General features: G+C 34.9%; 1 protein-coding gene across 1 annotated transcript; it reads left to right on the top strand.

Annotated features, from left to right (window-relative positions):
* The first annotated feature begins 5,783 nt into the window (after positions 1–5,783).
* LOC143584672 (subtilisin-like protease SBT1.7) lies at positions 5,784–8,010 on the top strand. The gene has a single exon (XM_077066673.1). It carries the CDS (start codon positions 5,891–5,893, stop codon positions 7,985–7,987), a length of 2,097 nt encoding a protein of 698 aa, XP_076922788.1. The 5' UTR covers positions 5,784–5,890; the 3' UTR covers positions 7,988–8,010.
* Positions 8,011–17,343: the final 9,333 nt, after the last annotated feature.

Here is a 17,343-nt window from a genome sequence, read left to right as displayed (position 1 = left end):
AGAAGATAAGATAATGAGATATAAGATCCTCCTACCGTTCCAAGGTGTTGGAGTATTTATAGCCGAAAGTAGGTTTCCAATCAGGTACAGCCAGCTGTAGAATATTCCTGTTCTACCAACTATGGGCTACGCACGTGCCATGCTGGTTGGTGGGTAGGCAGCGGCTGATAGTGACAAGGCCGGCTGTGTACTGTTCCCTTTCCACCAACTGCAGGCTTTGTGCGTGCCACGACAAGGGTTGGTGAGTAGGCAGCGGCTAATAGTGACAAACAGTACTAGAGCATGCTCCTCCTCGTACTGTTGTCGGTGAGCTGTCACCCTGTGATTGGTTCATGGGCTGCTTTGGTCAGATCTTGTCTATTTTGTCCATACCTTGGCAGGTATAGTACAAAAGATCTTCCAGAAGCATACGGACTGGCTCATTTGGGTGGGAGTATTCCCGCCTTGCTCATTCCTTCAGGTGACACTGAATTATTTCGTGCCTTGTGCGTGTAGCCTTGCTATTAGTGCGGGTAGCCTTCCCTGATGGCTTGTATCCGCAGCTGCGGGGACAGGCGGGGTACTTCACCATTGGGAGGCTTTCCCTGCGGGAACAGCTGGCGTATTGCGCGTAAGGTCTTCATCTCTGAGCATGGTGGGTCCTGCGGAACCAGTTGGTCCTTGCGCAGACGTCCCTCTGCAAGGTGAGTCTTGCGGGTCCAACTGGGCTCTGCTGGGACCTACCTCTTCACTATTCATCCGATATAGCATTTTAGTATAGAATAGAGGTATTGTGGGCCGACATATCACACGGTTACATGTGTGACCCCCGTCACATTACTTTACCACTCTCTTCTTGAAAAAATTGTACAACCACTAGAGTAAAAACTCCTTTGTATTGAATTGTGGTATTTAGTTTATTTTATATGTGCCACCATGTGGATTTATACGATGACACTAAGCCTTTAACTATGTAAAGAACATATAATTTATTTTTGGAAACATTTGGCATCGGCCATGACTAAGTGCATCATCTCTTACATACAAACTGAGTGTTTTAGTAAAAAAAAATTATTTGTTGTTGACCTTTCTAAGAGGTTGGGAATGAAACTTCCATGAGTGACCCTCAAACATAAGTGATTAATAATTTTTAATATATTCACGCAATTTATACTTGTTTAGTAGCAATTAGTGTAAAGTTCATTTAAACTTAGAATTATAGTTAGATAGCCTAATATGACTATTCATAATAGTTGAAATATTAACATTATCATCACAATCATCACCGCTTTATAATCATTCAAGTTCACTTAATGGTTATAAAAACTACAATCTATTTTCTTTATTTTTTGATGGACAGTTGTTTTTATTTTTGTCACCTATGAAATCTTATCATTTGAAACGACAAACCATTATCCAACACCTTGATACCATTAAGCTAAATTTTATTTGGTTAAATTTTACAGTTTTGTATTTCATTACAAATTTTATAATATGTTAAAATATTGTTTTTATAATTTGATTTAATATTATTTTGTTCAAATATACAACTACAACCACGCACCATATATCCTTCAATTCTTTAATCTTTACAAAAACTAAAAAATAAATTAAAAATATATGTAGATTGCAAACTACATATATGTATTTGCACTAAGTGTGTGTATATATATAGGATTGGGTTCATTTCAGAAGTGATTCTTATAGCGAGAAAGTGTAAGAAATGATCTCAACCATTAGATTATTAATCAATGGTTGAAACATTATTGCATTTATTGTAATTAATAAAATTTGAAAGACATTAAAATAAATATGAAGAGGTTAGTTTAGGTACAATAAAATAATTAATTATTTAATTTATCTCATCTATCCTTAAATAAAAGCTCAAAGCATAAATTCCAAAAGTTATAATTTGTAAGTTACAATTTATTTATTTAATTATATGTTGGTGTAAGATCTAATTTTGTTCTCTTTTCATCAATAAACAACTTTTAATTTATAAGATTTAAGCAAAATAATATCTTCATTATTGAAATGTGTAAGAAAAAAAATAAGACGTGTATGAGAAAATTAAAGATGTGTAGGAAAAGTTTGAAGATGTGTAGGAAGAAATTAAATATGCGTAGGAAAAAGTTGAAGATGTGTAGGACGAAAAAAAAAGTGTATGACGAATGCAGATGTGTAAGGAAAAAAATATGTTGTATATGAGAAAATTAAATATGTGTAGAAAAAAAATTAGGATGCGTACGAGAAAATTAGTGATGTGTAGGAAGAAATTGAATATGCGTAGGAAACATTTGAATATAATGTAATTGTATAGGAAAAAAATATGTTGTGTACGAGAAAATTAAATATGTGTAGGTAAAAAAATTAGGATGTGTATGAGAAAATTAATGATGTGTAGGAAGAAATTGAATATGCGTAGGAAACAATTGAAGATAATATAGTTGTGTAGGAAAAACAATATGTTGTGTATGAGAAAATTAAATATGTATGGGAAAAAAATTAAGATGTGTATGAGAAAATTAATGATGTGTAGGAAGAAATTAAATATGCGTAGGAAACAACTGAAGATGTGTAGTACGAAAAGCATAGGTGCGAAGAAATTGAAAATGTGTAGAAAAAAAATTAAGACGTGTATGAAAAAAATTAAAGATATGTACGAAAATTTTGAAAAGATATAGGAAAAAATTATAGTTGTGTAAGATGAATTAAAGAGATAGGGTAAAAAATTATAAAGATAAATTTATTGTATTATGGATTTATTGATTTTTTAAATCTTTTAGTTATTTTGATTAGATTAATTATATTAGTTAGAAATGTAACTCATGTGGTTTAATTATATATATTAATTAGAGAGAGAATACATTTATATTACTTTAATACCCTTTCCATATATTTTTAATGTTGGAAGATTGAAAATTAGATAAGTGGCCCAGATTGACTTCTCGCTACAACTTAACTTCTCGCATGAACCATCCCATATATATATATATATATATATATGTGTGTGTTTCTTTTTTGTTTTAGTACAAATTAATAACATACAAATAATGAAAAATAAATAGTATTTAAAAATGGTTTTCAAACATCTTAGTGGTTTTTATTTGAACTCTCACTTATACATTTGAAAAGAACAACTTAAAAAGAATTTTTGAATTTTAAGAGTTTTACAATTTAATACATATGATACTAACACTTAATTCATTCATTTTATGTAATAAAAACTTTTTTAATGGGTAAAATTGTATTTTATAACAACCAATAATTAGTATAGAATATTTACTAATGCTCATTTAATCCATTACATTAAGTACACATATATATAGCACGTACGTAAGGAACTTATGTGATGCAACATGCTTTTTTACATTTGGTAGGTGTTAGCTTCGCTAGAGATTCGCTACACCTGACCTGGCATGCATATAAGGAACTTATGTGATGTAACATATGCTTTTATTTTTTATTTTTATTAAAAAGTATTTTTTATATTTTTTCAAACGATTTCGATAATTTTATTTATAAACGCTTGCATGTAACATATTAACAATTACTTGAATTTATTAGAAAATAGTTACATTTAGTAATCACTAACTTAAGTGTTACGTTTGATGTCGTATCATGTGGACACCCATTTAATATTTTTTTTAATTATGAGAAAACAATGTCGATAGGTCACGGCTTGACCACCTTGACCACAGCCATAACTCATGGAAGTTGGGTCCATCCTCAAACAGTTAGACGTGTACATCGTCCAATGTATCTTCCATAACTTTCGCAACCAAAACTGGCACCTAGTTGTTGATCACCATGTGACCACACCTCCTCGGCTATTTGTTAGATTGTGAAGAGGTTTACTTAACCTTTGTGAGAAGGTAACTGGAATTGTCTCAGTAAACTAACAAAATATTACAATCAATCATATCTCTACCTAAAGTTCAAGTCTAATTAGATCATAATTTGGGTAAAGACCTTTTGGACAAGTGATTTATAGATAATAAAAACAAAATGTACACCAAAGAACTTATTATATACCATCATATGATCTTTTACTAGTATTATATCATATACTTTCTTAAATAGTTTCAATCATATGGAAACACTAATTAGATAAAATATATGGCACATAAAGTGCATCATAGCATGTGTACTTTTTATACTAAAATGAATTTTCTTAACTTTAATTGAATTTTTATAAGCACACCGTCATTAAATATGTGAAATCAACTTTTCCATGCTATATATATATATATATATATATATCAAAGGCTAAGTATAAAATGAAAACCCACTTAAGTTGTGAAAATTTTAGAAACTCATTCTCAACCACATGTTTTTAATTAATGTTTAAATCTTGTGGTTCACAATTAAAATGAATAAAAAATATAAATATAAATTTTTCTCTCTCCTGAAAACATATATAAAAATTAGTAAAAAAATGTTAAAAAATAGCAAAACATTTTTTTTTTGATGTTTCGATGTTTTGTATTAAATGTTACAACATATATTACATGTAACAAAAAAAAAACCGATGTTACATAGGGTTTTCGCGGGTTTTCACAATTCAAATGGGTTTTCATTTTAACTTTACCCATATATCAAAAGCTATTTATTAATTAAAAACATACAAATCTAACACACTTTTTGCTCTTTCTTTTGTTTATATATTTGAAGTCCTTAGGTATATAATAAACGTTTTAACGTATCTATATCTTTTTACCTATTCATTTAATTTCTTAAAACACAAAATTATACCCGCTTCACCAGCCCCGAAGCTAGAAAATGGTGTTTCCAAATCCCGCCTTTCTCCGTCCTGTCTCCTCCCGCTTCTTCATGTTCATTCCATTATCGAAGAATAGTCTTGTAATTTGTTCCTTTCTCCGGTACCAAACCATTTGTAATGGTGCCCAAATTCTAAAACAATATGTGAACGTATTATGGAACTATAAATATCATAAAAATAAAAATAATGGTACGTTGGTTTTTATTAACACTAATTATCATCTTTTGGTCACTGTCGGTCCTAACTAATGAATTGGCTGATAACGATCTGACCTTTTATCACATTGTTTCCGTCGGTTCGCAACTAACAGAATTCTTACGTCGTTAGTTGCAGGTTGTCGGGAAAAAGTTTATGGCCGGAAAACTCACATTTATTCCGGAAAACTCAACATTTTCGTTTGAAACATCTAGCAAAAGCCTCATTTATTGAGGTAGCCCGAACCCTAGAACCAACGTTGGAATTGGTAGTTGGAGTCGGATGGTGGTGGTGTTTAGGTTGAGTTTTCCGACAAAACATGTGACTTTTCTGACCAAAAGCATTTTTCCAACGACTTGCAACTAACCGCGTTAGAATTTTGTTAGTCACAGACCGTTAGTAACAGATACTTTAAAATATAGGACCATCAGCAGCCAACTCATTAGTTAAGAACGACAACGACCAAAAGATTATATTAAGATTAATAATAATCCATACATCTAAAAATAATAATTTTTATTAGAATTTTCTTTTGGTAAGTATGGTAATAAGAAATGATTAATAAAAACATAATGAGAGTCAAACAGGTAAGAGTAAGGTGTGTGTGTGTTTACCCACAACAAGACACATCTCCCATATTGTTTTACACAGAACCAGACACCATTCACCGTCCCCACCATCTACAGTGTTTCTTTTTACAGCTCACTGTTCTATATAATTGCAAGCACTTCATCTCTGACCTCTCACCCATTCTCCACACCCATCAAAATGATCAAATTCATTCTCCTTCTCTGCTTCTGCTGTGCTTCATCCGCACAGAAGCAGCAAACTTACATCGTCCACATAGCCCCTCACCACATTCCGCCCACTTTCGCCCAAGATCATCACTCCTGGTTCGACTCCTCTCTCAAATCAGTGTCCGATACGGCCGAGATGATGTACACTTACCAGAATGTTATCCATGGATTCTCCACACGCCTTACGCCTCAAGAAGCCAAAGCACTTGAAGAGTTGCCTGGTATTCTCTCGGTGTTACCCGAGATCAAATATGAGCTTCACACTACCCGCACACCCGAGTTTCTCGGGCTGGAGGACAAGGCTAATTTGTTCCCTCAGTCCGCAGGAGAAGGTGATGTCATTATTGGGGTTTTGGATACCGGTGTATGGCCGGAGAGCAGGAGCTTCGACGACACCGGTATGGGTCCCATTCCAGCCGGGTGGAACGGGGCCTGCGAAACCGGAACCAATTTTACGGTTACAAGCTGTAACCGCAAGTTGGTTGGGGCTCGGTATTTTGTTAAAGGTTATGAGGCTACCTTGGGTCCCGTGGACGAGTCCAAGGAGAGTAGATCTCCTAGAGACGATGACGGCCACGGGACCCACACTTCCACAACCACTAGCGGATCGGTGGTTGCGGGAGCGAACTTGTTGGGGTACGCCACGGGCTCGGCTCGCGGGATGGCGTCCCGAGCCCGGGTTGCCGTGTACAAAGTTTGTTGGGTGGGTGGTTGTTTTAGCTCCGATATATTGGCGGCCATGGAGAAAGCAATCACCGACAATGTTAATGTTTTGTCGTTGTCACTTGGCGGTGGGACGGCGGATTATTATCGGGATAGTGTGGCTATCGGAGCGTTTGCGGCTATGGCGAGGGGTATTTTGGTCTCATGTTCTGCCGGAAATGCGGGGCCCACTCCTTTCAGTTTATCAAACGTGTCCCCGTGGATAACAACCGTTGGTGCAGGGACTTTGGACCGTGACTTCCCGGCGTATGTTAGCCTCAGTGACGGGAGAAACTACTCCGGCGTGTCGTTGTACAGAGGCCCATCGCTGCCGGATAAGATGCTACCGATTGTGTACGCCGGTAATGCTAGTAATTCCACTAGTGGTGCTCTTTGTATGCCGGGCACGTTAATACCGGAAAAAGTGAAGGGTAAATTAGTACTTTGTGACCGTGGGGTTAATGCCAGGGTTCAAAAGGGGTCAGTGGTGAAAGAAGCTGGTGGCGCCGGTATGGTGTTGACCAACACCGCGGCCAACGGTGAGGAGCTCGTGGCAGACGCGCATTTGCTACCTGCAACCACCGTCGGCCAAAAGGCTGGTGACGAGATACGGAAATTTGTAATTTCTGATCCCGCCCCTTCCGCCGCGATTTTATTCGAAGGGACAAAATTGGGGATCCAGCCGTCGCCGGTGGTGGCGTCGTTTAGTTCCCGGGGTCCGAACAGCATAACGCCGGAAATACTAAAACCGGATATTATAGCGCCGGGTGTCAATATCCTAGCCGGTTGGTCCGGGGCAGTCGGACCAACCGGCTTGCCAGATGACACCAGGCGCATGGAGTTTAATATAATATCCGGGACATCAATGTCATGCCCACACGTGAGCGGGCTAGCCGCGCTGCTTAAAGCCGCACACCAAGATTGGAGTCCCGCAGCGATCAGGTCCGCCCTAATGACCACGGCCTACACGGCTTACAAAAACGGGAAAATAATCGAGGATCTCGCCACCGGCAAGCCATCTACGCCGTTTGATCACGGTGCAGGACATGTGGACCCCGTATCCGCCGTTAATCCAGGATTAGTTTACGACTTAACAGCGGATGACTATTTCGATTTCCTATGTGCTTTGAACTACACTCCTGCTCAAATACAAGTAGTGACTAAGCGAAACACAACCTGCGACGGAACGAAAATATACTCGGTCGGTAACCTTAACTACCCTTCGTTTGCTGTGATCGTTCCGTCGGACACAGCCGTCAAAAGTGGTGGTCCCACGGTTATTAAACAGACAAGAACCTTAACCAATGTCGGTCCGGCATCAACCTACAAAGTGACCACATTTGCCGATAGCAAAGCAGTGCAGATGTCGGTGGTTCCTGAGACTTTGACTTTTAGTCAAGTCAACGAGAAGAAGTCATACACAGTCACATTTACGGTGGGTCCAACGGCTGCGGGTTCAAATTCGTTTGGCCGGATTGAGTGGTCGGACGGGAAGTATGTCGTCGGAAGTCCGGTTACCGTTAGTTGGTGATGGGGTTGAATATAATTAATTTCAGTTTTCTTTTTCTTTTTTTTTCCAGTTTTTTATTTAATTAAAATATTGGTGATTTTAAGGTTGTTTAATCAGTGATTTGAACTTTGAAGCATGTCTTTTTTAGTTGTTTTTATTAATATTTAAAATGTATAAAAAATATTGTGCAAGTGTAAAAAATCTTGAAGAAATGTTATACCGCAAAAATAAATGAAATAAGTTGTTTATGCTGATTTTGTTTGCACGTACATTTCTGTTTCGGTTTCTAGTAGGGATGAATGATTTCGGTACTAATATCAATTGGTAACGGGTACGATACCGGTATTTTTCGAATTTTACATTAAATACAAGTGCCGGTATAAAAGTTTACGATTTTCAATACTAGTATGTTTGGTACCGGTACCGACCGGCATCCCTAGTTTCTAGTGTATCACAAAAGTAGTAGCCTCATTCACAAAGGCTGAAGAACATCTTTCTACTCTCAGATTTGCTTCTAGACTTGGTAGGTGGAGCAATTTGTCTTCTTGGTCTATCCTAATCATTAAGGAGTTTCATCTACATCACTACTACACATGGGTTAAGCAAACCTAAAACATCTTAAGACAACTTTGAGCTAGATAACATGCACCTTAACTTGCTCTATAGTGTCTATTTATTCTCTTAACCAAATCATTTTTATATGGCGTGCCACCAATATTAAGTGCCTTGCTATTCCTTTAGTCTTGTAAACGTGGTTGAATTTGGCACCAAAAAATAGGCAATATTCACTGGCCCAAGAGCACCCCTTCGAGTAAAAGCTTCTATCGCTGGTTGACCAAAATGAAGATCCCAAATTGCATGAGCAATATGCCTTGAACTTTTAAAGCAGACTCTTCATTCATTAGATACAGATATAGAAAATTGGTCTATTTCTTATTTCAAGATCTCTTTTACTAACTGAAATAAACCTATCTAGAACATATTGAGTCTAACCTTCCATTCTGTTTTAGCACATAAACCCGAGCCCTACTTAAGTAATCATTAATGAGAGAAAGATAACACAAGGCTCCACCTAATCTCAGCACGCATATATAGCCTAGACTTCCCTTACTAAGTTTAACCTTGTGTGCCTTGCTCAGTATAAAACGTTCACAAATTCTAGCATCACAGTCTTTAATTTTAGGTCCCCAATCACATGCTACTTATGCAACTCTACCAACTTGCTTACATTACCCAACCTATTGTGTCATAGCATTATAACAGTTTCTTTTTTTGAATGGCGTCAATATATTTCACCCATAAGAAGCTAAGAATCTTAATGTTTTCACGATTCGAGTAGGTCGATCAAGTGTTGATTTCTTTAAATATCTTTTTTTTCCTTGCTCTTCATATACATCAAATTGTCCTGCAATTGAGACTATACCACCACAATAAATTACTTTTTTTAAAATTTTACTTTTGACAATTTGATTAACATAAGTAAACATTAGTCTACATAATAATGATTCAATATAGATACATTATAATACAAACTTTAGATTTTGCTATGTTATATTAGGCGTAATCCCACCACAAGAAATAAAAAAAGCCTTTTGGTCAATGGGTAACTCAATGAATAAGAGGATAGTTTTGCTATGTTATATTAGGCATAATCCCACCACAAGAAATAAAAAAAGCCTTTTGGTCAATGGGTAACTCAATAAAAAAAGCCTAGTGCTAGAAAACCCTCCTGCCAAAGGTGTACGTATATATGTTTCCAAATACTCACATCATCTCAATAAATGAAGAATCATACAATCCATTTCAGAAACATTTTCTCTAACGCTGTGTTCCCGAGTTAGCTTAACGAAAGAAAAGAAAGGAAATGAAAAGTTTCTTTTCTTTTCCTTTTCTTTCACACATCATATCTCTTTTCCTTTCCTTTTCATCCAATTCTTTCCATATTGAAAAGAAAACTTTCACCCTTTAAAAGCTCACATTTTCCCCTATTTTCTTTTCCTTTCTCCCCTTAAATGAAACTTGGTAACATTAAGATTTTAGCTTTCCATTCCTTTATTTGCAACACATTTGGCTACATGTTTTTTTTATCACGGAATATCTGTAGCTAATCCGTATAAAAGTTTGTCCGTAGCAAATACATAGCTAATCCTTACCAAAAGTTGCGACCAATTTTGTACTTAACAAAAATTGATAATACATGTTTTTTGTAAATGTATTTATTCTTGTATACCATATTTCTTTTTTCCAGATGCAAACATCTTTTGAAGAATTACAAACCATGCAAGCACATTAATGTGAAGTGCAAATCCTTTTTAATAGCACATCTTTACACATGAAATAAAATTAAAGCCTGTTTTGGAAATTTGTTATGTTTATTTTGAGGGCTTTCCTATGAGAAAACCAATAAACATCAGTTAGGTTTTATTATCATTTAATTTGATTTACTTAATCTTCTTTCTTTTTTTAATAACTACTTTTTATTTTCTATCAATTTTTTTGTCCATTGTGAGGCTTGAACATTAGTGTTTGTCAAATAACACCAGCTAATTTACTCAATCTTCTTAACAGTAGAAAATTATAGCCAGTAAAAGCACTGTAGTATTTTTCATAACCATATTTGAACCCGTGCAAATATTAACATATTTATCCCACAAGTTTCAATTAGGTAAGTTACTAACCCCAAACCTTTTTAATTTGGTAACCCTAATTTCTATTAAGTTATACAAATAATCCTACAAGTTTTTAATATGATACGAACCGCTATAGCAACTAAACAAACCAATACCAACTTTGTTCTCATTTGTCACAACACACGGGTTTAAAGCACCTGATTTTATAAGTAGAGAAATATTAAATCTTATCTAACTATTTCAAAATTGATACAAAAACTTGATCGCTAAGCTAAGTTTAGCCGAATCCATATTGTCCTCCAAGTCCAAAACATCAGCCTAGTACACTTCTTACAAAACTGTGCCACGTGCATGACACGTGGTGAAACCTATGCAACCTCACACTTTTATATATGACACCTTTGTTGATCAATAATATTCATATTCTAGAGAGACATTAAAATAAAAATTTATAGAGAAAAATGGACAGCCAGCAGCCTAAGAAGGAAGATCAGAAACTAGAAGGTTTGCCGGTTCAAAACAGTCCCTATACACAATACAAAGATTTGGAGGACTACAAAGAGAAGGGATACGGTACACACGGCCACCAGAAGCCCAAGCCGGGCCGTGGAGCCGCCGCCTCAACCGACGCCCCTACTTCTACAGGCGGAACCCTTCCGTCTCAAATTAACAAGCCTAGTGATCCTGATACCGCTACGGCCACGGATACTGTCAACAAATACGGCGTATGTTAAATGATTTTGGGTTGTCCAATCATGTTAAGGGGTAGGAATATTATCGTGTTGGTTTGCTAATTGTAATAAAAAGCTAGCTTTTGAGGTTTTTGTTGATGGTTTAGTTTGTAGATATATACACGTGGTTAAAGTGTACGTGATTTATATTTTGATATGTGGTTAATGAAATAAGTAGGATTAATATTTTGTTGGTTTGGTTATTCTCAAGTGAGAAAGCTAGCACCGTTCATAAATGTGTGAAGAAAAGGACGAGATGATGCACTCGATCATTTTAGATTTAAGAATGTTACATCCAGAATATGAAATGGCTATAACTTATAATTCAAAAACTTCTCAATGATTTAGTGTATAATATCTCATCATTCTCAGGTTATTTAATTGAGGAAATTAGAAATAAATAATCTCAATTTTTGTATATTGGTCGATAATAATTCTAACTTTAAAAATCACTACCAGCGGTCCTAACTTTCAACTATTTTTATCTCAATGGTCCTTCGTTAAAAAACACTTAACGCCGTTATGTGTTTTCCCGAGTTTCAAACTGATGTTTTAGGGCTTTTGATCGGAAGAACGATACGATTCGACTGATGTAAAACTTACCTTGAAATGATTATTCAAGTGACTTATTTTTTGTTAATTGGAAATTCAAACACCCAAATTGGAACATTGTTTTGTCGTTTGGATCATCATTTCGAGATAAGTTTTACATCTGTCGACTCTTATTATTCTTCTGATCAAAAGCCCTAAAACATCGGTTTGAAACTCGGGAAAAAAAACATAATGGCGTTAAGTGTTTTTTAACGGAAGACCATTGAGACAGTTGAAAGTTGGGACCGCTGGTAGTGATTTTTTAAGTTAGAATTATTATCGACCAATACAAAAGTTGAGATTATTTATTTTCAATTTTCCTTTAATTGAAGATAAATAAACATCAATTGAATAAATGCTTACTATCTATTTTGAATAAAAGAGTATGTTTATTTAATTATGTGTTATAAACTCGTTGAGATATAATATAACTTACAAATAAGTATGCTTATTTTGAACAAAGGGCATGTTTATAAGTTCATTTAATTAGGTTATCTTTGTTTTGAACATGAGTATGCTTTTTTAATTAGGTTTATTGGATTTTAATAATCCAAACTTTGCATCGTTGGCCGGCGCTGAGCCAAACTTTGAAAATATATCACAACAGTCACAACTTTCAAACTATTGGACGGCAACAAGCTTTTTACTAACAGGGTTAGATCTCGTTAGTTTTTGCTTATGTGGACCCGCTTACATGGATTTTTTTTTATTCCTTATTTTTTATTTAGCATTACGTGGATTAACCAGGCACAAAGAACAATTTATAAACTGAGTAGCACACACAGCACATTTGATCGATTAGTAAACAATTTCTTTTAATGCATCCAATTGAAACCCTAAAATCATTGAATCACTATGAGTTCATCTTCATCTTCTGCACGTAGCTCACACAAGAACCCTAGAATCTTTCAAGTCGATTCAGATGGAAATGTATACTACAATCACGACAAGCTTGCAATACTTCGAGTTGTTGGAAGTAGAAGTTCTCGAGCTGGGAAGGGATTTTATGGGTGCTCTCTTTGGCCGGTAAGTCCTTTTCATTCTACTAATCAGATGTCAATTGCTAATGTGATATCCCTAATGTTTATTCTTAGTAGAGAGTGGACTGTAAATTCTTTATATGGAAAGAAGATGTTGACAAGGTGCTAAGAGAGAAAGACAATTGCAAGTACACTGATATGGGAGAAAATTTGGAGTTGATGAACAAATTGCTGATGGAAGAGAACAAAAAATTGAAGGAGCAACTCTCGTTGTCAAAGTTCAATTGGAACAAACAATATGTTTTAGGTTTACTAATTGTTGTCTTGGCTATATGGTGGTTTTTAGTTGTTTGAGTGCTAGTGTTTAGTTGTAAAACTATGGTTTTTAATGTAATGTCAAGTTATTGTTGTTAATGCCAAACAACCCATTATTGTTATTTTTGTTTGCCTGTATTGATATTTAAGCTGTAGTAACAATGATGAAGTTGGGTGAGGTTGCTTCGTTTGTCTTGAAGTTGATACTTTTTAATCTTGCATCTTTTATGCAAACTATTTAAAGAGAATAGAAAGTATGCATCTATAAACGGTAGTCGAAATTCAAAAGTTTGTTAGATAAATCAATCTGCTTAGCATAAGAAAAACCGCACTATTTTAACAGCAAATAAACCGCATAAATATGCACTTATTTGACAACTCGATGTGAAGAAAAACTGCACTTTTTAACAGCAAATAAACCACATAAATCTGCATTTATTTGACAACTCGATGTGAAGAAAAACTGCACTTTTTCACAGGTAATAAACCACATAAATCTGCACTTATTTGCGCTAATTTGACAATTCGATATACATAAAAACTACAATATTTTGACAGCAATAAATCGCACAATTCTGCACTATTTTGACAGCTCGGTATGAAGATAAACTGCGCTATTTTAACAGCATTAAACCGCATAATTCAGCACTATTTGACAGCTCTTAACAGCAAATAAAACGCTAAATATGCACTTGTTTGCGCTATTTTGACAATTCGATATACATAAAAACTGCAATATTTTGACAGCAACAAATCGCACAATTCTCCACTATTTTGACAGCTCGGTATGAAGAAAAACTGCGCTATTTTAACAGTAGTAAACCGCATAATTCTGAACACTATTTTGACAATTCAATATGCATAAAACTGCAATATTTTGATAGCAATACACCACACAATTTCTGCACTATTTTAACCACTTGATATGCATAAAAATTACAGTAATACAACAACAGATACCTATATATAAAAACCATGCATTCATTGTTGCATTAAATGTTGCAAAATACACCGGTTTTCATGACCATTACATAATGAAAATCAAAAAGCCAAAGTCTGCAACATAATTAAGTTTAGCAGCACACATTAACCAAAATACATGAAAAGATGCATAGTTTTACTGACATATTATAACATTCATTACTTTTCAAACTCGAAAACCCGACCCATTTTGAATTTTTATTTTGTTTATATATATTATTCCCAAGTTCTGTGTTGTATATCATTCGTCAACGTTTATTTGAATTTGAATTTGCACTTATATTTCGTGTTTTGACGTTATTCGTTAATATATTATTCATGATGAGTTACATTTATCCATAGTTCATTTTCTGTTCATTTGTTCAATTCACGAAATTTCGGGATTTAATTTCTTAATTAAATGAGCTTCAAACAATACGAGTATAATATAACAAAACAATTCTAGTATATTAACAAATCATTCGAAGTTCGGGATCCAGTTTGTAAACTTTGTTTTAATTTCTGATCTTTAAAACATCTTTGATACATTTACAAAGTTTAGGGACTAACTTGTGATTTCGCTTATAAAGAATCTAAGAAACTTGGGGGGGGGGGGGGGGGGGGTATAGTGTAAAATAATTTTAAATATAATATTAAAATGAAAACCCAGCCCCTACCCCACCCTTGCCCCGTCTTTCCGACGTGTTCTCCGGCCGGCAACCCGGTACACTCCGGTGACCACCAAAGACGCCATTTAACGCGTAAACTAAATTAAGTAACGGCCAGAAAAGGTATTAGACTATAAAGGAAACACGTTTATATCATCAATCAACGGAAATCAATCCCTAACCGCCGTATAATTGACCGGAAATCTCGTAAAGTTCCAATAATGAGCAATTAACCTGTTACGCTCCAATTGAACCTATAAATAGGACACTAACCTTCATCTATTACCCATCCCAAACATCAATTCAACATAAAATACTTTCTACAACTCGTGTTAATCCGTCCAAGTCGTTTTTCCGGCCAACCGTCGTTCGTCGTCTTTCCTTAACAATCCCAGGCAAGTAATACATGTTTTATGATCATACATAACCAACAAACAAAATCCCTAACTCCGATTGATCGAATATGGAACCAGTTTCTGAATTTGGGGTTCTACGGTTTGAAGAAGATGAACTGCATATGTAATATAAGTATTTTTGTCTTCATACATATACTAGATTGGATGGTAGCCCAACTGGTTAAGCAGTGTATGTGTTATATGAGGGACCCGGGTCAGCTCATATGGTTTTTGATACGTATTTTTTAATCTTTATCTTATTATGTAAAACTATATTATATTTAATAAATTAATTAAAAATCATAAAAAATCAAATAAAATTATTTTAAAACAAATAAAAAATTTTATAAATTAAAAATAAATTATATTTCCCCATTTTCCATGCGTAACCGACTTCCAAACTCGTTAAAACCGTTCGTTAACCTTAAACTCGTTAATATAATATTATATTATTATTGCATTCGTTAATCTTTATAATACACCGACATAATCGTTTTTGATAAAACTTATACCCTTAAAATCCATATCCCATAAATATTAAAGTTCACTTATTAATAATAAATTATTAATTAAATAATATGTAAATAAGATAGTTTCTTAATCCATTTAAAATTAGTTTATATCATGATTCATAATTCGTTAAGCTTTATTTCGTTAGCTTAAAATTCGTTAAAACCAGTAAGATTTAGACTAATATTAAAATAATCCATGCCTTAAAATAATAAAATAACACATGTTCCCAACAAATAATAAACTTTAATAATCTCGTTGGATTAGTCTTTAAATTTCGTATTTATTTCATTTATAGTTCGTGACGTTTGACCGCTTCGGTTACGCTATTATGCTTTCGGTTTTCATTGCAATGTTTATCTTCAATTTAAAGGTGAGTTTCTCACAACCCCTTTTTAAACATTTTCATATTTTGGGGGTAGCATATGTATCCTACAAAACTTCAAGTATTTACGATATTGCTCAAACTACAATTCATATCATGGACTTGTTTGCTTACTTGCTTATTTGTTATATACGTGGATTTCAAGTGGTTGCCTCAATAAGTATGATCATACGCCCCCCTTTGCACTCAGGTCCATTTGTATCGAGTGGAAAAGGGACCTCATATCCGAGTACGTTGGTAGCCCCAACTGGAAAGGACCTTCGTTTGTTCTTTAAACTCAGGTCCATTGCATCGAGTGTAAATAACCCTTATGTGCTCATTTCACAAGTTTCATGGAATTGTATGATTTTTATGTATTATATCAAACTGTGGGAATCTCACCAGCTATGTTCGTAGCTGACTTTATTTAATACATATGTTACAGGTATAGAGATACGAGGATGAAAGTTATAAGACACATAGAATGCTTATAGGATATTCAAAGAAAACTTATCTTTTACAACTTGTATTATTTGATAAACTTGTGTTACATGAAGATTTAAATGAAATAATGTTATTATGGTCACCTAATAGTGCCACGTGTGTTTGAGCAATCTGTACGTCACACTCAGGCGTTTCCGCTTTAGCCGGGGTGTTACACATATCTTAAAATTAGACAAGCTAACATACTTAAACCAAAACATCCATAAAGCGATACTGAATCACGTAGCCTTCCCTTTGTCTTTCACTTTTATCTTTGCCCTTTTCTTTTGAGTTCCTGTTTGAGTTTGTTGGCTGCCCTCCAGGGTTAGTTGACTAGATTGCACTCTTGCTTTCTTTGTTTTTCCCTTTGCATTTTTTGCACCTTTCTGGAGTGTTCGTTTCCATTTTTTGAGCAACTTATAATGTTATGGCCTTTTTCCCCACATCGACTGCAACCCATTTAAACCCCATGCCTTGTCAGTTTACCAGGTCTTTTAGGATCTCCATGTGGATCCCTCTTTCTGTTCTTCTTTGGTCTACCGGAGCTTTCTTGATTGGAGGTGGGTCAAGAGGGTAATCAACAGATGGCCAATATCTTTCACCAGCCAAAGGAGGAATGTTGAACTCATAGGACTTTTTGTATTGTTCCTTGTGGTAACACTTATCAACAAATTCCTCTGCATTTTTTAAAAAAAACCAGCAACTGCACAAACATGCTTACAAGGAATACCTGTTAAATCCCATTTTTTG

Source organism: Bidens hawaiensis, unplaced genomic scaffold (assembly GCF_021521415.1).
Source record: "Bidens hawaiensis isolate Kalapana, Puna unplaced genomic scaffold, B.hawaiensis_p1.1 tig00033224_1, whole genome shotgun sequence".
Taxonomy (NCBI): Eukaryota; Viridiplantae; Streptophyta; class Magnoliopsida; order Asterales; family Asteraceae; genus Bidens; species Bidens hawaiensis.
Note: the sequence above shows the minus strand (reverse complement) of the source record. Positions and strands in the feature narration are given on the sequence as shown.

Bases quoted from the DNA above. Each gene is read 5' to 3' on its own strand.
- LOC143584672 (XM_077066673.1), top strand. From the start codon at position 5,891: ATGATGTACACTTACCAGAATGTTATCCATGGATTCTCCACACGCCTT.